Source organism: Narcine bancroftii, chromosome 10, assembly GCF_036971445.1.
Source record: "Narcine bancroftii isolate sNarBan1 chromosome 10, sNarBan1.hap1, whole genome shotgun sequence".
NCBI classification, from domain to species: domain Eukaryota; kingdom Metazoa; phylum Chordata; class Chondrichthyes; order Torpediniformes; family Narcinidae; genus Narcine; species Narcine bancroftii.
In genome coordinates this window covers 7,995,473-8,015,950 of record NC_091478.1, presented here as the reverse complement: position 1 = coordinate 8,015,950, position 20,478 = coordinate 7,995,473, and the positions used below count along the sequence as shown (strand labels likewise).

General features: G+C 38.0%; 3 protein-coding genes across 5 annotated transcripts in view; 2 read left to right on the top strand and 1 right to left on the bottom strand.

Moving 5' to 3' along the window:
- The window catches only part of edrf1 (erythroid differentiation regulatory factor 1), a 99,149-nt gene extending 97,283 nt beyond the window's left edge, over positions 1 to 1,866 (top strand). For both annotated transcript variants that reach the window (XM_069899698.1, XM_069899696.1), the window contains one exon: positions 411 to 1,866. The gene's annotated coding sequence lies outside the window, so the exon portion shown is untranslated. The remainder of the gene's footprint in view (positions 1 to 410) is intronic.
- uros (uroporphyrinogen III synthase) overlaps positions 1 to 5,000 on the bottom strand; it is a 16,942-nt gene extending 11,942 nt beyond the window's left edge. Inside the window, exons 1-3 of one of the 2 annotated variants that reach the window (XM_069899708.1) lie at positions 4,821 to 5,000; positions 2,296 to 2,408; positions 2,027 to 2,110 (exon numbers count right to left, since the gene is read on the bottom strand). In XM_069899708.1, the coding sequence (XP_069755809.1) occupies positions 2,027 to 2,110; positions 2,296 to 2,358 (147 nt within the window). In that variant the 5' untranslated portion in view covers positions 2,359 to 2,408; positions 4,821 to 5,000. The remainder of the gene's footprint in view (positions 1 to 2,026; positions 2,111 to 2,295; positions 2,409 to 4,820) is intronic. The other variant, XM_069899707.1, reaches the window with a different exon arrangement.
- bccip (BRCA2 and CDKN1A interacting protein) lies at positions 4,865 to 20,478 on the top strand. Its single transcript, XM_069899706.1, has 7 exons — positions 4,865 to 5,186; positions 15,971 to 16,045; positions 16,134 to 16,214; positions 17,057 to 17,146; positions 18,631 to 18,815; positions 19,923 to 20,091; positions 20,261 to 20,478. The coding sequence occupies exons 1-7, from the start codon at positions 5,082 to 5,084 to the stop codon at positions 20,429 to 20,431; spliced, it is 876 nt and encodes a 291-aa protein (XP_069755807.1). The 5' UTR covers positions 4,865 to 5,081; the 3' UTR covers positions 20,432 to 20,478.

Sequence of the window (20,478 nt, the reverse complement as noted above, 5' to 3'; positions counted from 1 at the left end):
TTCAGTTCCAGATATTATGAAATTATTAATCTATATTAGCAATTTCCAACTGCGTACATAAAAATAGTTTTTAAATTAACAAGAGTCAAAATCTGTATTATATTCCTATTTGGTATGTTGTAGTAATTTAAAAAACGGTTGGACTGGGCTGACACTTGTTGGTCGATCCAACTGGAACTGGGATTATTCAGTAAAACATTGAAGTAAGTGTGTTATTTCCATGCATATGATATTAAATCACGATTTACTGATGGATAGAAAATGCTGAAGTTATTCCATGGTGGCACTCTTCATGAATGGGGAAAAGCAAAGAGAATTATTTTGCCTCGTTTTAATGTTTATAATTATGTTTAAACATTAATTTCTTCAATTTCTAATTATCTCTAAATTAAAATCTTTCAATTTCACAGCTGACAAAACCTTATTTTCCAAATTGCTGACAGTTGGAGTTCGAGAGGAGCAGCACCTTTGTCAGCTTTTAAACCGTACCAATGAACTCTGAATGGCAGGCATCCAGAAAGAAAGGCCCTCCACATCAAGTCGTGGCAAGTACAGATATGAGCAGACATCAGTCTCTGATTCTGGAAGGAAGATTTAGACCAGCAGGATCCAGCCTAATATTTACTTTATAATTTTCATTCTGAGTTTTAGAAACACAAACGTGAAAATCTTCAATTGTTAACCAAATAGCAAACCTTAAAAAAAAGCTATCCCTATCAACTACTACTTTTCATTTATATAGCCTCTTTAATTGTTTCAAGGTGCTTCAAATATTAGACAAACATGAAAAGATATTGATCTTTGCATGGAGATGGTTATAGATGAACAAAACTTTGGGCAAAGTCTGAGGTTTTATAGACCACCATCAAGGGGGAAAGAAGTTAAGAAGAGGTGGGGAGGGTTGCAGAGGAAATATCAGAGCTTATGGTTCTGACAGCTGAAGGCACAGACAGCAATGAGCATTATTGTTAGTAATAAATTAATTAAGCATGGGGATGCTCTGATATCCAGAAATGAAGAGAGCAGAGATCTAGGAGGGATTTAGGAGTTAAAGAAAGGAAAATCTACAGTTAATATGCAGATGCTGGGGGGTTTGAATGCAATACACAAAAGTGCTTGAGAAACTCAGCAGGTCATGCAGCAATGTTTTGGGCCTGGGCCCTTCGACAGATACAATAACTCCATCAGCTTCATCACGTATAAATTCTGCATAAGGAAAACATACGTTTGGAAGGTAAAGACTGATTTGAGAATGGTAGTTTCCAATGATACATCATAGACTTTTATTTTAGAGTACAGATGACACTGGACTGGACGGAGAGTGTGTCAGTAACTTAGGAGAAGTGTGCCATAAACGATATCAACATGACTTGTGGTTTATATTATCTATGGAGTCGGAACCAGATCTCATGGACTGGATGATTTTGCAGAAAACATGTGGGAGATTGGAGAAAAAAAACTAAATAAAAGAATATATTTGGAAGCAGTACCAACATTAGAATTTTTTAAAATAGTTTTAAGGAGAAATGTCGAGGCAGAAAACCAGATAGCCTAGTTGTAGTGACATGAGCTCCTTACCCTTGTTTTGGTGTTGAATGTGAAGGGAATAAAGGAGACTTGTTCCAAAAGAAGGTGGATCTTTTGTTTCAACTCCAGAATGATCTGATGTGTTTGTGGCAGATTCTGATATGTTTGTGACAAGGCCAAGTGATCTGCTGTTCTTTAGGAAAATTATAGCTTAATAATGCAAAGAGTAAGCTTCTAAAATCTTACCATTAGGTTAGTATTTACTCCTCTTTAGTCACTTTAATATAATGTGGAAGTGATGAATCCATTCAATAAAAAAATAACCAGCTTCATTGATAATTTAATTAAAATTCAAACATTTTAATTTGTTGCTGTTTCTGCACTTTACATAATGCATAACATTCTGAACAATCAGTGACAAGGCATCAATCTTTGCATTTTCTACTGAAAAATATTTCACTAATTATCTAAACATTCAATATTTCACTAATTTTCTTGCCTTTTCTGATAAGTCTTGACGTGATATAAATTCAAATGATAAAACAGGTATTAAAGTTGCTTGAAGGCCATGTGAAGCAAATTCCTGACAACAAAAACAAAAATATTCAAATAAAATTTTAAGCCGAAAATGTCCACAATAAAGTCTGTTGCATTGAATAACATTTCATACGAAGCAGATTTAAAGGTTTGGTGACTTGCCACAACACTAAAAAAATCAGGTTACAAATAAGTAAATAAAATACAATCAAAATAGTTCAGTCTATTTACCTGAACATATGGATCAGGACCCAAATCCCCTTCCTTAGCATCTTTCAGCAAAAGGACATTCATTTCTCATACCTCTTCTGCTCTGCTAACGAGATTGCAAATAGCTGAAATTGCTTGGAGCACAAAACCATAAATTGAAACAGACTCATTTTCATAATCTCAAGATAGCAGTGTGTCAAATAATAAGACTTTTCTGTGGCAACACCCTTTCTTAATACACTATATAGATAACAATATCAGTGTCACTCAAATGTACTCCATCATGATGTTCCTGCAGTCAGGAAACTACCCATTTTAACAAATGTCCTTTGAGATAAGCATGATATGTTGAAACTAACTGTCCTGCTTTCACCGATATGAATTTTTTTCCTTCATGTTACATTGTACGGTTCACTTCGTTAGATCTCAGGTACATAAAATTGAGATTGTGGTGAGGTTTCCATTTTATTTCCAAACATTTTGTTCAAAATTCTTCCATCATTTTTTTATCCAATAGTCATTCACACTAAATTTCTGTTTATGTATTTTCTTGACTCTCTGTGTCTACCTGGTTGAAACTCCATTCTTTTCTCAATATGTTGATTAAATTTAAATTAAATTTAGACATATCACATGGTAACAGACCATTTCGGCCCATGAGTCCGTGCTGCCCAATTTACACCCCATTAACCTGCACATTTTGAATTATTACACATTCTTTTCTCTATGCTCCTCTTAATACTTTCATAACAATCCTGACCAAGTATTTTGAATTTAAGCCCTCCATCATATAGTTTCTCCCAGCCAGGTTTCTGTTCATTAGTAAACAATAAGTTTCCGTTTGTGTGTGTGTTTTGAGGCTTGCTTGATCTTCCACCTCCCTTGCAAAACCAATGTGTCAAACGTGAGAAGTCTGTGCTCGTGTGCAAGTCTTATTGATCTCTTAAAGTTAGTGCAAGCATGTTAAAGATATCATGTTTCAAGTTAACCACCCCCAACCCAAAATGTAGCTGCAGGGTTTGAATAATTCTCAATCACTAAGTGCTCACTTGGTTCAGAGAACACAGGGAAGAAGGTTTTGAAGTGTGGTTGAAAATGGTACATCTGGCAGCTAAGTCACACCCCAACTTGTATGATGAAGTGCAACAAAGAAGCCTGAATTCCCACCCTTTCCAACAAAAAGAATCCATGTTTGGATATCGAGCAACCTTTTGCTGGCTTCTCCACAATATTCCAGCCAAAAAACCTTAAAACCATTTCAAGAAAGATTGGCCAATCATATTGTGTATGCTGCTTTTTCAAATTGGCTTCTGCTTTATGTAACTCATCTGCTTATGTCAGTCAGTGTGACTTTCAGTTACTTTGTATCTTGTCTGTATCCATCACAGCTGCTATCATTCTGCAGATGTCCTGTGCATTATTATTTTTGTTCTAATATAAAGCAGTTGCAGTTTCTAACACAACTTTTAACATTCTGCCTGTGTCTGTAACAAAAAAAATTCTGGTTGAACTTAGTAGGTGGAGCTGTCTGACCTGCTGAGTTCCTCCAGCAGTTATTTGTTTTGCTGCGGATTCCAGCATCTGTCATCTCTTTTGTCTTATCTTGTATTTGTGTGCCATTTTCTTAATATTTGTCAAAACAGGCTGTGTTGAAAGGGTATTGACAGTACTTTTATCCTTGTTTGTTTGCTGGAGCGCTTGCTTTTATTCACAGTTACTTGTAAATAGCACTATTCTTTGTACTTCTGGTTAGATCAGACCTTTTTCCACCCACAGACCACCCTTACTCATCACAGAGCAGCTATGGCATAGGTAATACTTAAAGTGGTCTATGAATGGAAGGAAAAAGGTTGAGAACCACTGGGTTAAATGTTGATTGCATTTAATTGGCTTCATATTTGTACTTGCAGAAAGACAATAAAGTTGAATCCTATCTAATTATTATCCTTTCAAAGTATTTCTCTCAACCACTCGTGTCACATGATTAATCATTAATCTGATCAATCTACTCGCAGCGCTTCCCCCCCCCTCACCTCTTTCGTACTAAGTGCCTTTAAGCTGCACCACCTGGGTGACCCTCCTGCAACCCAGGTGCCATCAGTTGGGCAAAGGTACTTCCAGCTGCGGGGGATGGCAATTTAAGGGGGGGGGGGGAATGGCGCCCCCGCAATAACGCGGAACACCCTTGGGGGAAACTATCAGCAAGACCCCCCCCCTCGCGCTGCAGCCACCCCTCTTCTTCCCCCCCCTCCGATCGTGGCATCCTCATCTCTTCCCCCCCCCCCCACCCCCCGCAACAACGACCTCACTCACCCCCAATTGTGGCCCTCCTTCCCCCCCCCACCCTGCAGCAGCGACCTCTCCCCCCAATATGGTTGCAGTTGCCCCGCTGATGCTGCCCCCATTCGGTTGAACCCTGAGGTGATTCCCCCCTCCCTCCCCCCGATCCCCCCCTCCCTCCCCCTCCGATCTCCGACCCGATCCCCATCCCCCCCCCCCACGTCGCCGCCGCCGCCATTTGCATTTGACCCGCACGGAGACCCTACCCCTCATTGGCTGCTCCTCCTCACGTCAGGGAGCCCGTCGTTCATGACGTCAGCAGCGCGGGGGTCAGAGGTTGAAGTTCGCCTGCGGCGGGGCGTTTCCAATCTGAGTGAAGAGGCCGGCGGAGGGATAAGGTGGAGCGGGGTCGGCCGACACCCGCCCCCTCCCCGCCCCGCCCCCTGCCTCCACCTCGCCCCGCCCCCTGCCTCCGCCCCGCCCCCCCGCCGCGTGTACTTCCGTTGAGGCCGGACCTGATTCGGAAGATGGCGTCGATGGCGAAGCGCCGGGCGTTGGACGCCGAGAGGGACAGCGAGTCGGAGGAGACGTCCGAGGGGAGCGGCCAGAGCTCGGAAGAGGAGCTGGACGAGGTCCGTGCGAGGAGGAGCGGGCGGCCCCGTGGGGGGGGGGGGGGGGCGCACATGTCTACAGCGTAGGGCAGGGAGAGAGGGGGGGGGGACGAGGGAGATCTACACAACGTGGGGGCCGGGGCGAGGTGTATTGGCGCAAAGTGGCAGGAGAGTTATTGGCACAATGTGGGGGCGAGGGAAGGAGGAGAGGGGATATCACCATGATGTGGGCGGAAAAGAAGGTATCGGCACCCTGTGGGCAGGGTGAGAGGGGGAATCTATAACATGCGGGTGTAAGAAAGGGTGCATTTGCACGGTGTGGGCAGGGGAGGTGATACTGCACATCTTGGAAAGAGGAGGGGGAGATATCTACACAATGTGGGAACATTGGCAGGGAAGGGGGGATCTGGAGAGTGCAGGGAAGTGAGGTAGTGACACATCTGTACATGATGTAGGGGCGGGGGAGGGAGAATTTGGGCGTGTTGGGGAGTGGAGGGAAGTGCTGGGTCAGGTGTATGAATTGCTGACTGCAAGTGAGGCAGCGATGTGGGTAGGAGATGTTTGTTAGGGTCAGTGATGAGCATAGGTAAAAGAATAGGACTTTTCATACTTGCTTCTCCCTTACTTGAGACTGACTCCCCTTGGTCTGTACTTCTAATTCAAGATTCCTTTATTGTCAAGTAATAATACTGAACATGTAGAATTACATAAAATTGCCTTCTGCTTACCATAAAACGAGTCACCATTAATGTTGCCTGGCACCCCTTACAGTACGAGGCAAAGAGAAGCAAAAGAGAGTCCCTTCGGAGTCTCTTAGTTTTATTTAAAAAAATTATTTTTCACACTATGAACCATACTGACCAAAATAGACACAGACATTTCCCTCTTGAATATACACAGTGTCATTGGGGGTGTTTCTACTGAGCCGGGAAAATTGCGGTGATGCGAGGTAATGTGAGGTGATGCGCGGTGACACCTCGAATCTGGCCGCACTGTGAACATATCCGGTTGTGGCCGATGTTCGGCGATTCGAGGTGCTCTGGCATCCTACTTTTGAGGTGGTCGATGCGGGTTGATGTGAGGGACGACCTCGCAGTGGAAACACCGCGGGTGACTCACCGGAAGTCCGACTTTTCATCCGTGGTTTTCAATTGCTCATTGAACTTCCTGGTCACCTCACATCACCCTGCGTCACCTCGCATTCCTCGCATCACCGCGCATCGCCCTGCATCACTGAGTATTTATCGCTCGGTAGAGACAGTTCAGGTAGTCCTAAAATGCGCGGTGATGCGAGGGACAAAAAATCGCGGTGATGCGAGGTGTCCTTAGTATAAACACACACATTTTCTCACCTTTCTCCCCCCTCCTTTCCCTCCCTCCTTCACTCCACCTGCTCCCAACTCACTCAACATTCAACCTATATGATAACATTAAACCCATTAAACAATGTTGTCACACAATGAAAATAAACAAGAAATTTGTGTCTTCGACTTTTCCATACTGGGTCGGTTCATTTCGTCATCTTCTCCTTCCGTCATTTGAGGCGGTGGAGGTCCGTGGTAGGACTTCTCTATTGTGTTCCATGTACGGTTCCCAAATTTGTTCGAATACTGTGACGTTATTTCTTAAATTTTATGTTATTTTTTTCCAATGGAATACATTTATTAATTTCTACGTACCATTGCTGTATTCTCAGGCTATCTTCTAATTTCAAGGTTGACATTATACATTTTTTTTTTGCTATAGCTAAGGCTATCATAATAAATCTTTTTTGTCCTCCATCCAAATCGAGTCCAAATTTTTTATTTCTTATATTACTTAGAAGAAAGATCTCTGGATTTTTTGGTATGTTGCTTTTTGTGATTTTATTTAATACCTGGTTCAGATCTTCCCAAAACTTTTCCACTTTCTCACATGCCCAAATTGCATGTACTGTTGTTCCCGTTTCCTTCTTACAGCGAAAACATCTGTCTGATACTGTTGGGTCCCATTTATTTAACTTTTGGGGCGTAGTGTATATAGCCTGTGTAACCAATTATATTGTATCATGCGTAACCTCGTGTTTATTGTATTTCTCATAGTTCCAGAGCATAGCTTTTCCCATGTTTCATTCTTTATCTTTATGTTTAGATCTTGTTCCCATTTTTGTTTAGGTTTACAGTTTGTTTCCTTGTTCTCCTTTTCTTGCAGTTTGATGTACATGTTCGTTATAAATTTTTAAATTATCATTGTGTCTGTAATCACATATTCAAAATTGCTTCCTTCTGGTAACCTCAGACTGTTTCCCAATTTGTCCTTCAAGTAGGTTTTCAGTTGGTGGTATGCAAACCTTGTATTGTGAGTTGTATTATATTTGTCCTTCATTTGTTCAAAAGATAATAATTTATTTCCCGAAAAACAATTTTCTATTCTTTTGATCCCTTTTCTCTCCCATTCTCTGAAGGAAAGGTTATCTATTGTGAAAGGGATTAGTTGATTTTGCGTCAATATTAATTTTGGTAGTTGATAATTTGTTTTATTCCTTTCTACGTGAATTTTCTTCCAAATGTTGAGCAGATGGTGCATTACTGGTGAATTCCTATGTTGCACCAGCTTTTCATCCCACTTATATAGTATATGTTCAGGTACCTTCTCCCCTATTTTATCTAGCTCTAATCTGGTCCAATTTGGTTTTTCCCTTGTTTGATAAAATTTCTGATGGGTATCTTAATTGTGCTGCTCTATAATAATTCTTAAAATTTTCTAGCTTTAACCCCCTTGTTTGTACCATTCTGTTAATTTATCTAGCGCTATCCTCGGTTTCCCCCCTTTCCATAAGAATTTCCTTATTATTTTCTTTAGCTCCTTGAAGAATTTCTCTGTTAGGTGAATTGATAATGATTGAAATAGATGTTGTATCCTTGGGAAGATATTCATTTTAATACAATTTACCCTTCCTATCAGTGTTAGTGGTAAGTCTTTCCAATGCTCTAAGTCGTCTTTGTAATTTCTTCATTAATGGCTGATAATTTATTTGTATAGATGGCCGATACCTCGTTAGGTATCGAATTGCTTGTGTTTGCCATCTAAATGGTGATATACTTTGTGAATTCCGCATTATTCATTGGCATTACTTCCCTTTTATTTGCATTGATCTTGTACCCTGATACTTCTCCATATTCCTTCAATTTCTTATGTAACTCTTTTATTGATATTTCTGGTTCTGTTAAGTATACTATGACGTCATCTGCAAATAGACTGATTTTATATTCCTCTTTTATTTTTATCCCTCTTATTTTATTTTCTGTTTGTATCAGTTCTGCCAGTGGTTCTATAGCTAACGCGAACAGTGAAGGAGATAGTGGACATCCCTGCCTAGTTGATCTGCTTAATTTAAATTGGTTTGATATATATCCATTTACTGTCACCTTCGCCAGTGGTCCCTTATATAATGCTTTAATCCAATTAATATATTTCTCTGGTAGGTTGAACCTAGGTAGTACTTTGAATAAATAATTCCATTCTACTCTGTCAAAGACTTTCTCTGCATCTAAAGCAACTGCCACTGTTGGCGTTTTGTTTCCTTGTATTGCATGGATTAAGTTAATGAACTTACAGATATTGTCCGTTGTTCGTCTTTTCTTAATAAATCCAGTTTGATCTAGTTTTACTATTTTTGGTACACAGTCGGTCAATCTGTTTGCTAATAGTTTAGCTATTATCTTATAATCTGTGTTAAGTAGAGATATTGACTTAAGCGGGACTGGGTTGGACAAGTCTTTTATTCTTCATTTAATTCAAAGGCAAAAGGAGTTGCGGTTTTGGTACATAAGAATTTACCGTTTCAATTGCAAGACGAGGAGAAAAATGGAGGAAAACTACTTAAGTTGAATTGTATGATCTCTAATGAAGCCTGGACTTTGATTGATGTTTATGCTCCAAATGTTGAAGACACTGCTTTTATTACAGAAATATCTTTATTATTGGGACAAGCTAATTCCAATGTGATGATTGGGGGGTGGGGGGCGATTTAAATATAGTATTAGAACCGTTATTGGATAAGTATCCAAAGGTAATTAAGAAATCTAAGATGGCGACAACAACTTTATGATACTTTTCAATTACCTGAGTCCTGTTCTAATGCTATAATTACAGTTATACGAAAAAAAAGATAAAAAATCCCTTACAGGTAGCTTCTTACCGTCCTATATCTTTGTTAAATGTAGACTATAAAATAGTGGCTAAAGTTATGGCTAATAGGTTGGCTCAGTATTTACCAAAGATAATATATCGTGATCAAACAGGTTTTATAAAAAATAGGTATGCTTTGGATAATATTCTACGATTAATTACTTTGATAAATAGATCTAAATCTCAAAAGAATTATCCAATGGTGGTTTCATTGGATGCAGAAAATGCATTCGATAGAGTAGAATGGAAGTTTTTATTTAAAGTACTTGAAAAGTTTTCGTTTGGTCTCTCATTTATTGGTATGATTAGGGCTCTGTATAATGGTCCAAAAGCTAGAGTTGTTACTAATGGTTTGCATTCAGAATCCTTTAATTTAACAAGATCGACTAGACAAGGATGTCCATTATCACCCGCCTTGTTTGCTGTAGTTATTGAACCTCTAGCACAATTAATACGTCAGAATGTTAGTATCAAAGGTATGAGTCTTGAATGAAGATTATAAAATAAATTTATTTGCGGATGACGTTTTGCTGTATTTGGTGGATCCTGATGTTTCTCTGCCAGCACATCAAGATTCCTTAGAGATTTATGGTCAATTATCTGGTTATAAGGTTAATTGGACTAAAAGTGAAATTTTATCAATTAGTAAAGATGATTATTCAATGTTTAGAAATATTACGAATTTGAAGTGGACGAAACAAATTAAATATTTGGGAATTAATGTTAATACGAACTACCAAAATTTACAATCACTTAATTATCTTCCTTTAATGAAGAAGATTAAGGCAGATTTAGTTAAATGGAAAGATTTACCTTTGGGTTTATTAGGAAGAATTAATACTATAAAAATGAATATTTTTCCACGTATACAATATTTATTTCAATCAATTCCTTGTTTACAAAAAAGATTTTTTAAGGATTTATATAAAGTAATTAGGGATTTTTTTGTGGAAAGGAAAATTTCCTAGGGTGGCGTTGAAAAAATTGATGTGAGATTTTCAATTTGGAGGGTTATGGCTACCTAACTTTCAATTTTATTATGAAGCAGCTCAATTTAGATATCTTAGCGCATTAATGGCCACACGAGATGCACCTAGTTGGGCACAGATAGAATTGGCAGTTATTTCTGAAAAATTTTCGAATGAATTTTTATTTCGATGGAATAAAAATTTGTTACGAACTTATGATGTACCAATATTGAAACATTTAATGAATTTATGGACAAGTAAATTACATAAAATGGGATTGAAAAATAAGTGGTCGGGAAGATTACCATTATATAATAATCAACTTGTTCCTTTCACGGTATCTAATACTATTTTGAAACAATGGGAGGAGAAAGGAATACATAATTTATCTGACTGTTTTTTAGAAGGTCATTTTTGTTCTTTTGTAGAATTGCAAAAGAGATTTGATATAAGTGGTTATTCTATTTTTGTGTATTATCAGTTAAGATCTTTTGTAAAACAGGTATGCGGTTGTCAAATGAATATACCGTCTGAAACTGATTTTGAGAAATATGTGCTCTCATTTCCAAAAAAGGGTTGTATATCAGGTTTGCATCGTATTTTGTTGGAAAGTGAAAGTAAAATAGATTGGGATAAAGATAAAATGAAATGGGAAAAAGATTTAAGTTTAACAATAACTGAAGAAGATTGGTCTGAAATCTGCCGTAATAGTGTTCGAAAATTGATTAATGCTAGATTGGTGATGATTAATTATTGTTTTATACATCAATTATATTTAACACCCGAAAAATTTAAAAATTTGGTTTTAGTAAGTCAGATCTTTGTTTTCGTTGTGATCAGGTTTCTGGTACTTCTTTTCATGCTGTTTGGTTGTGTGATCGGTTACAACAATTTTGGAAAGATATTCAATCTGTATTTAATAATCTATATAATCTTCATATTGTATTAGACCCTGATATATTTTTATTAGGGAATATGCAACCGTTGATTGATTTAGAATTAGATAATTACCAGATCTCTTTTATTTACTTAGTGCTGGCAGTGGCCAAGAAATGTATAGCGATTACTTGGAAGAATAGAAATGTATTGTCTTTAGATAGGTGGTATTCAGAGATGAAGTTTTGTTTGGTTATGGAAAGAATATCTTTTTCTATACAAGATAAGATGTCTTTTTATGAGTTAAAGGGGACCCCATTTATTGATTATATACAATTTAAATAGTTTGAATTAATCATTTTTTTTCTTTAAAAAAACATTTTTTATTATTTTTTCTATATGTTTTCTTTTTTTTCTTTTTTTCTTTTTTAGTTTTTTTATTTGTTGGTTTTTTTGTTTAAGTTCTTTTTGTTTTATATATTATATAATAAAAAAATTTTGGATTAATAATTAATACTTAATTAATATTTTTTTTGTTTTTATATATATATATCGATCTTTTTTTTTAAGATATATTTTTTATTTTTTTTAATTATACTAATAGTATTAATTCTTCACTCTTTATCATGGGGATGGGGAGGGGGGTGTTTAGGGGTTAAAAATAGTTTTTTTTTAGTCTTAGTTTTTAGTTGTTAGGGGTAGATGCCAAGATTGGTATTGTATTAACTATGTTACTTTGTACTTGTATTACTTTATTTTGTATTTTTTCTGTACGTGAATTACTTACTTTCTTCATATGTTAAAATTAATAAATAAAGTTTCGGAAAAAAAAAAGTAGAGATATTGGTCTATACGATGCTGGTGTTAGTGGATCTTTCCCTGTCTATGGTATTACTGTAATTATTGCTGTTTTGCATGAATCTGGCATGTTTTGTGTTGCTTCAATCTGGTTCATTATTTCCAGGAGAGGAAGAATTAATAAGTCTTTAAATGTTTTATCGAATTCTATTGGGAGTCCATCCTCTCCCGGCGTTTTATTTTTTGGTAGTTTTTTAAATATATCCTGTATTTCCTCTACTTCAAATGGTTTTATTAATTTATTTTGCTCCTTTTCTGGCAATTTCAGTAGTTCAATTTTGGCTAGAAATTCATCTATTTTGTGTTCTTTCCCTTAGTTCTCAGTTCGATGTAGTTGCTTGTAGAATTCCTTGAAGTTTTCATTGATCTCCATTGGGTTATATGTAATTTGTTTGTCCTTTTTCCTTGATGCCAATACCGTTCTTTCAGTTTCTGTCTTAAGCTGCCAAGCTAGTATTTTCTGTGTTTTTTTTTCTCCTAGCTCATAATACTTCTGCTTTGTCTTCATTATATTCTTCTCCACCTTGTACGTTTGTAGTGTTTCATAATTTATTTTTTTGTCCACCAATTCTCTTTTTGTTGTATCTTCCTTTATTGCTAATTCTTTTTCTGTACTTGCTATTTCCCTTGCCAACTGTTCTATTTCCCGATTGTAGTCCTACTTCATCTTAGTTACATCACTTATTATCTGCCCTCTGATGAACGCTTTCATTGCATCCCGTGGTATAAACTTATCTTTCATTGATTCTGTATTTATTTCAAAGTACATTTTAATTTGTCGCTCAATGAATTCTCTAAAATCCTGTCTTTTAAGTAGCGTGGAGTTTAATCTCCATCTATACGTTCTCGGTGGGATGTGCTCCAGCTCTATTGCTAATAACAGGTGTGAGTGATCCGATGTCTAGCTTTATATTCCGTTTTCCTAACTCTCCCTTGGATGTGGGCTGACAACAGGAACAGGTCTATCCTTGAGTATGTTTTATGTCTACTTGAATAATATGAGTATTCCTTCTCCTTTGGGTGTTGTCTCCTCCATATATCCATAAGTTGCATTTCCTGCATTGATTTAACCATAAATTTGGCTACTTTGTTCTTTCTGCTAGTCTTTTGTCCAGTTTTATCCATCTTTTAGTCCAAATTAAGGTTAAAGTCCCCTCCTATCAGTATATTCCCCTGCGTATCTACAATCTTCAAAAAGATATCTTGCATAAACTTTTGATCCTCTTCATTGAGCAAATTCCAAAATCTATTATTTCCTCCTCTATTTTGATTGGTACATTTTTATTGATTAATATAGCTACTCCTCTGCCTTTTGAGTTATATGATGCTGCCGTTACGTGCCCTACCCAGTCTCTCCTTAATTTATTGTGATTCACTTCAGTTCGATGTTTCTTGCACGAATGCTATATCGATTTTTTTTTTTTTTTTTTTTCTTCTTTCTTCAGTAAATTTAACAGCCTCTTCCTTTTGATTTGGTTATGTATTCTGATAATATTTAAAGTCATATAGTTCAACATGGCCATTTCATACATTGTTTACCTTTCATTTCCGCTTCCTCATCACCACCTTTCCTTATCCATTTCTGTTTTCTTTTTTTGAACACGCTGTAAGACAACATTTCTAAAACATAAAATATTTCCACTGTTCCCACATCTAAAATTCCCTTAACCCCAAATGTCCCCCCACCCCCCTCTCTGAGTTGCCCCTTGTCGGGCAACCACATCTCCCCTCTCCATTTGGATTGGAAACCCGCTCGCAAGCATCAACTGGTTTTGCAGTGACTGTTATTCTCTCCCACCCAGCCCCCTCCAGAAAAGACTTTTATCTTCACATATAACAAAGCTCACTCTCTTAATTCCCCCCTTACTTCCTTTCTTCCCCTTCTTAGTTCTTACTTATACTTTATTCTTCTATATATGAAGTTTGTCATCATTCTTGTTCTTATTACATCTCTTCATCTCTCTGTCAGTTTTGCAGGTGTTCTGCAAATTCTCGTGCTTTCTCCGGATCCGAGAACAGACTGATTTGCTGCCCCGGGATAACTATTTTAAGCACCGCTGGATATCTTAACATAAATTTATAGCCTTTCTTCCATAGGATCGATTTTGCTGCGTTAAACTCCTTCCTCTTCTTCAGGAGCTCAAAATTTATGTCTGTATTCCAGTAGTTTTTTTGTCTTTTATTTTTTTCATTGCCTTCTCCAATATATTTTCTCTTGTCATGTATAGCAGGAATTTTACTAGAATGGATCTTGGTTTTTGTTGTGGCTGTCGTTTAGGGGCTAATGTTCTGTGTGCCCTTTCTATTTCCATTTCTTCCTGTAATTCTGGCATTCCTTCTGAGCTAACAGCTCTTGTGTTTCTTTAACTTTTTTATCAGATTCTTCCAATTTCCTTTTTAAGTCGTCCACTTCCATTTTTATGGCTGTTTCTCGTTCTTCCACCTTGTCTACTCTTTTCCCTATTTCTGTCATGACCATCTCTAATCTACTCACTTTTTCTTCTGTACCTTTTATTCTTCATTTTATTTCATTAAATTCTCATGTCTGCCATTCTTTTACTGCTTCCATATATTCTTCAAAAAATTTCCTATCTATGTACAGTCCATTCTCTTTATCTTCTATTTCTCTGTGCAGAGCTTGATGTTCTCCCTCCTCTTCCCCTGAGTCCACTCCAGGACCTGTGTCCTCTACCTCTCTTCCTTGTATCTGTGTCTCTTCTGACTTTCTTGTTGGGGTGTTTGTCTCAGTTTGCTGGGTATTTTTTTTTTATTAATGGTGTCTTGATGTTGGTCCTCTTCCTCTGGGCTGGTCATCTGTTGAGTCTCTGATTTCCTTTTTTCATTCTCCTCCCTCTCGTTCCTGTTATTTTCTGTATCTTCCTGCTGGGAGCCCTGCTATTGGGCCTTACTCAGCTGTTCAAGCTATGGAGTGGAACTCCTCAGCTGGTCCCCCCCTCCCGTCGGTGTTGTCTTTGTCGTGCGCATTGCGCACGTGCGTTTGCGCACTTCTGTTTGGCTCCGTGAGCCATCCTTGTAATCCTGCGCTCGGTGGGTCGCGACCCTTTGGGGTTTCCACTGACCTCAGGGAGTGGGCTCCTCTCTCCACAGCGGGTCCCTGCTTCTTCGTACAGGTAAGACCTTCACCTTTCGCTTCTGACGTCTTTCTTTTTCTTTTTTCCTTTTCTGGAGAGGGCTGGTATTCTACCGGCCACTACTCCATCACGTGACTCCTCGGAGTCACTTAGTTCATGGATTCTCCTCAAGCACTCTGGCAGTCTTTGCAGCCACAGGGTCCAGTTCGATCCATCGGCAATCCAAGCTCCTGAGCCAAACATCCAACATGATCAGGAATCCTTCAGTTCCAAAATCCTTCGGGATTCCTTCGGGATTCCTTCTTGCCCTCGGCACCCGGCAACAATACCTGGTTGCCATGAGCCAATTTCCAGCAGCCCACAGCCAGTATGAGACCTTGATCTACCAAACCGTTTGCTGTGTGGTCACTGTCCTGGAGGGTGTCTCCTCTGCTGCTTTTTCATGGGGGTTGTTCTCCCCATTTCTGGTTCCTCCATTGGTCCACTGCCCCTGCCGCCTGCAACCGCCTTGTAGCCATTGCACATCATTGGGGCACAGACCTGTAGTTGCAGGATTTTAGTTTAAAAACATTGTCGGCTCCTCTAGCAGGCTGTTTATGGCCTGTACGAAGTCACTGGTATTAGGTCTGGGCAGTTGAACCCTTTGGAGTAGCGCTGTCTCTGCTTCCTTGGATCTACACCTGCAGTAATGCTGGCATTACAGGAGCTCTGGCACTGCCATATTTTTCTCAGCCGAGGGAAAGATGCTTCTTGCTTCTAACCTGTAAGGAGAATTTTGTTGGTTTTAGTTAGATATTTATTTGTTGTTGACTGTGCTCATACCCTTGTTTCTATGTTGCAGGAAGTGCAAGTAGATTTTGAAGCCCATACCATATCTGACAGTGACTGCAATGGCATCAAGAGACTGTTACAACAGGTGACTTGTAAAATGTAGAGCAATTTTGAAATAAAGGTTTGAAGTGGTTTGGAATATGTATGGTTATACCTGTCCTCTTTTTTTACAGTTATTTCTCAAGGCCAGTGTAAACATCACTGAATTAGCTGATCTCATTATACAGCAAAATTATGTTGGAAGTGTGATTCGGGTATGTTGTTATTGTCTTTCTAGAAGAATATTCTATGTACATTTCAACTTTGATTATCCAAAACTGAATTCTCTAAAATCCTCACTTATCTGAAATTTTTAAAAATTTTGGATGAATGAGGATATGCAAAACAAATAATCCTCATTTATACAATTTTCTCCCGGAGTCAAACTGACACCTCGGGTTGGGGAAAAAAATACACCCAATATGAAATTAGAATGATGATTGTCCGAGTTTCAGGTAGTTCCTTGCCCTTTCTCATTTCATGTTTTCTTTACCTTCACCATTGATTTTTTTTCACCAACTCTCCCACTCAAACTGCACGTCACTGTTTCCCAGCTGGAAGTGGTTGGAAGAATCCCTTGTCTCAGCGTCATCAGGGAGACTGGCCTCCCAGGCAGGAGTGGGATCTCAGGCTCAGTGACGTTTCCTCGCCTCCCCTTCCCTCCCTCTGACCTCAGCACAGCAGAGCTCCCTGATGCCGACTCAGGTTACTTTTGTCATTTAAGAGGAGGTTGGATGAGTATATGGATGTTAGGGGGTTGGAGGGTTATGGGTGGGGAGCAGGTAGGTGGAACTAGTGAAATTTCACTTAAATCAGTGCGGACTAGAAGGGCCGATTATGGCCTGTTTCTGTACTGTAATTGTTTTATGGTTATAATATTACTGGTCATATTTACTTGCAACTTTGCTACCATTACAAGTGGAAGGTTCAGCATAGATTAAGAAATAGACCATGTTTGCTATTTAGTAATCTGTAAATATTATCTGTAATTGCACATATTCTGGAGATAAAGGAATTATCTTGGGTTTTTGAAATTGGTTTATTTTCTAATATGAAGCAAGCCGAAATCTTGGATGAAAATAGTGAAGACAATGAAGAAGATGGTGTCTTTGGATTTATCTCTGTTTTAAATCTGACCGAAAAGAAGGTATGCAAACCATTAACTTTTGTAACTAAATGTTGCATAATCTTGGGACAACTGTTCATTGATTTGGATGCAAAATAGCACTTAGTACTCTACATATTTGGAGTAATTAGAATTCATTGGGCTATATAATTGTTTCAAGGTGGAAGTACTCTTGAAGTTAATAATCTTGTAATTGCAAGCTTTTAAGTTCGTGGACTGCAAGGTTCTATCAAGTTCTTGTAAAAATTTAATTGTTGCTTAAACTATTCTGTGAGTTGTTCCTCAGTGTGCAAAAATTCTTAATTTTTTGACATTGTGGGAACAGGAATGAACAGGAACTAAAAGGGTGATAAAACACTGAGTGAGAACTTCTTTCATGGATTTATTGGAATGAAATTGATAGGGAAACTAATCAGGGACAGTGAATGCATTTCTGAAAGACCATTGATGCTTAAATATTTTGGGGACCTTTTGTAGAAGAATAGAACATTAAAGTAAACTTTTTTGTGTGTGTATATTTTGTGTAAGTGTTGCATGCTGTTAATGCATCTAATAGCTCAAAAATGAACTGAGAACAGGCCAAATGGGTGAAAAATAAGAAAGAAATTGTATTTGATGGAAATCTAAAATTAAAATAGAAAATACTACAAATGGTATCAGTGGGAAGAGAAATGGTTAACATTTTGGGTCAAAATGTTTAATGTTTCTTTTTCTACATATGTTGCTGTTCTCTTTGCTCTGATTTTCTCCAGCATTTTCATTTTGTTTCACATTTCCAGTATCTGCATTACTTTTAATTTTCATCAATTCTTGGGTGGGGGAGGTGGATGACATGAGATAATAGTCAATTTTCTAGTTATTTGGCTCAATTAAATAATAGTCGAATAATATGCTACTTTATACAAGAATTACAATTTGCAAGAAGACATTATTTAAGAACAAATCTGGCCAAATTGAACATGTTCACGAATTTTGGTTTAATATGCTTCAAAGTTTTAGAATTAAAAAAAAACTTTCATGTGATAGTTTGCTAACTTATTGAAAATATTTGACAGATAGCATAGCTGGGTCCAGGATTTTGCTCTCTCAAAGATTTTCAGAAGAATTTCTTGGACAAGGCTTGTTACTTGAGGACCTGCCCATTCTTGGGCCTCACAGCTCCATAGACGTCTGGGCCAGCAATATTGCTCCTCCAGATCTTGAGATGTCAAACTTGAGGGAATTGGAAAAATGGGCTTTTAGCTCCATTGAGTCATGAGAAAATTGGAACAAATGTGATCTTTATTTCCCTTTACCATTCAAAATGAATTGCTGTTGATACCGTTAGCAATGATAATACACATTTGAAACCACTGACCTCTTACATTGGCTCTTGTAACATTTTTAATGACCATGTAAATGATTTGCAATTTTTTCTGGTGAAATAGTGCTGTTTAATATAGTTTCTCTGTAATTTTTTTTATTGCAATAAGGCTGTTTGATTTAAAAAAAAAAATTATTTTTAGGGAACTGAACCTGTGGAACAGATTAAAGATTTGGTTCTGAGCCAGTGCAAGGTCCATCATCAGATTGCAGCTCAGCAGCTGGAAAAAATCCTAAACGACAACAGCAAGTCTGTGAACCTTCTCATCAGCGAACGGTTCATTAACGTGCCACCACAGATCGCTCTGCCCCTGCACAAACAGCTCCAGTAAGGACCCCATACTGAGCAATTACTGTAATAAAAGCTGGCTTTTGATCCAAGGGAGGAAAGCTTGTGTTTCTAAACCAGTCTTGCAAATAAGTAACAGTGAAACTGGTAAAAGTTCTTAAATGTCTGCAATGAATAAAAACAAATTATTGATTTGTGTTTCGAGTGCTGTTCAAAGCACCCTAATATGATCATTGTTCTTGTTAGTAGGGTTTTTATAAACAAGGTAAGCAGATGGGTGGCACGGTTGATGTAGCAGTTAGTGCAACACCTTTACAGCGCTAGTGATCAGGACTGGGGTTTGAATCCCATGCTGTTTGTACGTTCTGCCCGTGGCTCCTTGGGTTTTCCGCACGGGCTCCGGTGTGAAATGTACTAGGCTGTAGGTTAATTGGGTGGCAAGGATTCGAGGGCCAAAATGGTCTATTACTTGGCTTTATGTCTAAATAAAATAAATAAGTGGGTTGACAAGAAGATGGTCAACACTTTACAGGAGCTGTTTGGATTTATTTGCAGACATGGTATTTTGCATGAAACTATGTATCAGCATTTTCATTGTTGATTATGGCATGTCTCATTATGTGCGCTTGAACTAATGCATGGTAACTTTTAGTTTCCCAGCACAACAGTGCCCTTTGGAAGCATGAGTTATTATTTTAGTAGTTTAAGTAAAAATGCATAAGTGGTTAAACTGTTCTTCATAAATAATAAAGTGGTGCAATAATTAGATTTAGCAGCTTACAGTGGACACCCGTGGAGTATCAGGTCATCAACGGGGATAAATAAATTCTCTTTTTAATTGTGTTTCCTACAGCATTTGCCATCAGGAGGTTGAGTACAGCCATACAGTTGGTCATTAGAATTTTTGCTCCAGAGTGAGTGAATTCCTTCCTCTTCCTAAGTAGTAAATTATCGTGGTTCAGTGGTGAATTTTTAAAAATCCTATCAACCAACATTTGTTCCATAATATTTCCAAATCACAATATGGGATTATCTACATGTCAATGGCCAGGAACAGCTAAATAGGCCCTTGTGAAAAGAATTGTGCCTCAATTTTATCATGTTATTTGCAAGCCAGGTACTCATGGAAATGCCTTCTTTTGACAGAGCAGAATTGGTTGATGCTCAGAAGACTGGTAAACCTTGTGGCAAGTGCCATTATTACCTACTAATCTGCAAGGCATGTGTGGAAATAGGAAAGAAAATTCCACATCAAAGGGGCAAGCAAAAAGAGAATTTAATGTTTGCAAATGCAGAAGATGAGTTCTTTTATGAGGTGGGTTTTTCCTCTTTCACTCAAAGTTGGGTGAGGGTTAGACCATTATGCTTCAAGCTTAGCAAATAAAGTTGTGACGTCCATGAAACAAAATAGGCATCAATTGTAATTAAAATTAAATACATTTGTTGAGTCATTTTTTAATTTTCTGCTTGTATCTTTGTTCTAGCAATCGATCATGAAATTTAGCTACAATGTGGAGGAGGAGAGTGACAGCTGTTTATCTGGACGTTGGGCATTTGATGACGTTCCCATGAAACCTCTTCGTGTGGTAATGCTAATTCCGACTGACCACTTAACTGTAGTTATGGACAAACTCAAAGAATATTTATCCGTGTAACCAATAATCTTCATTTTGGCTTAACAGAACAAATTTCAAACAAAATA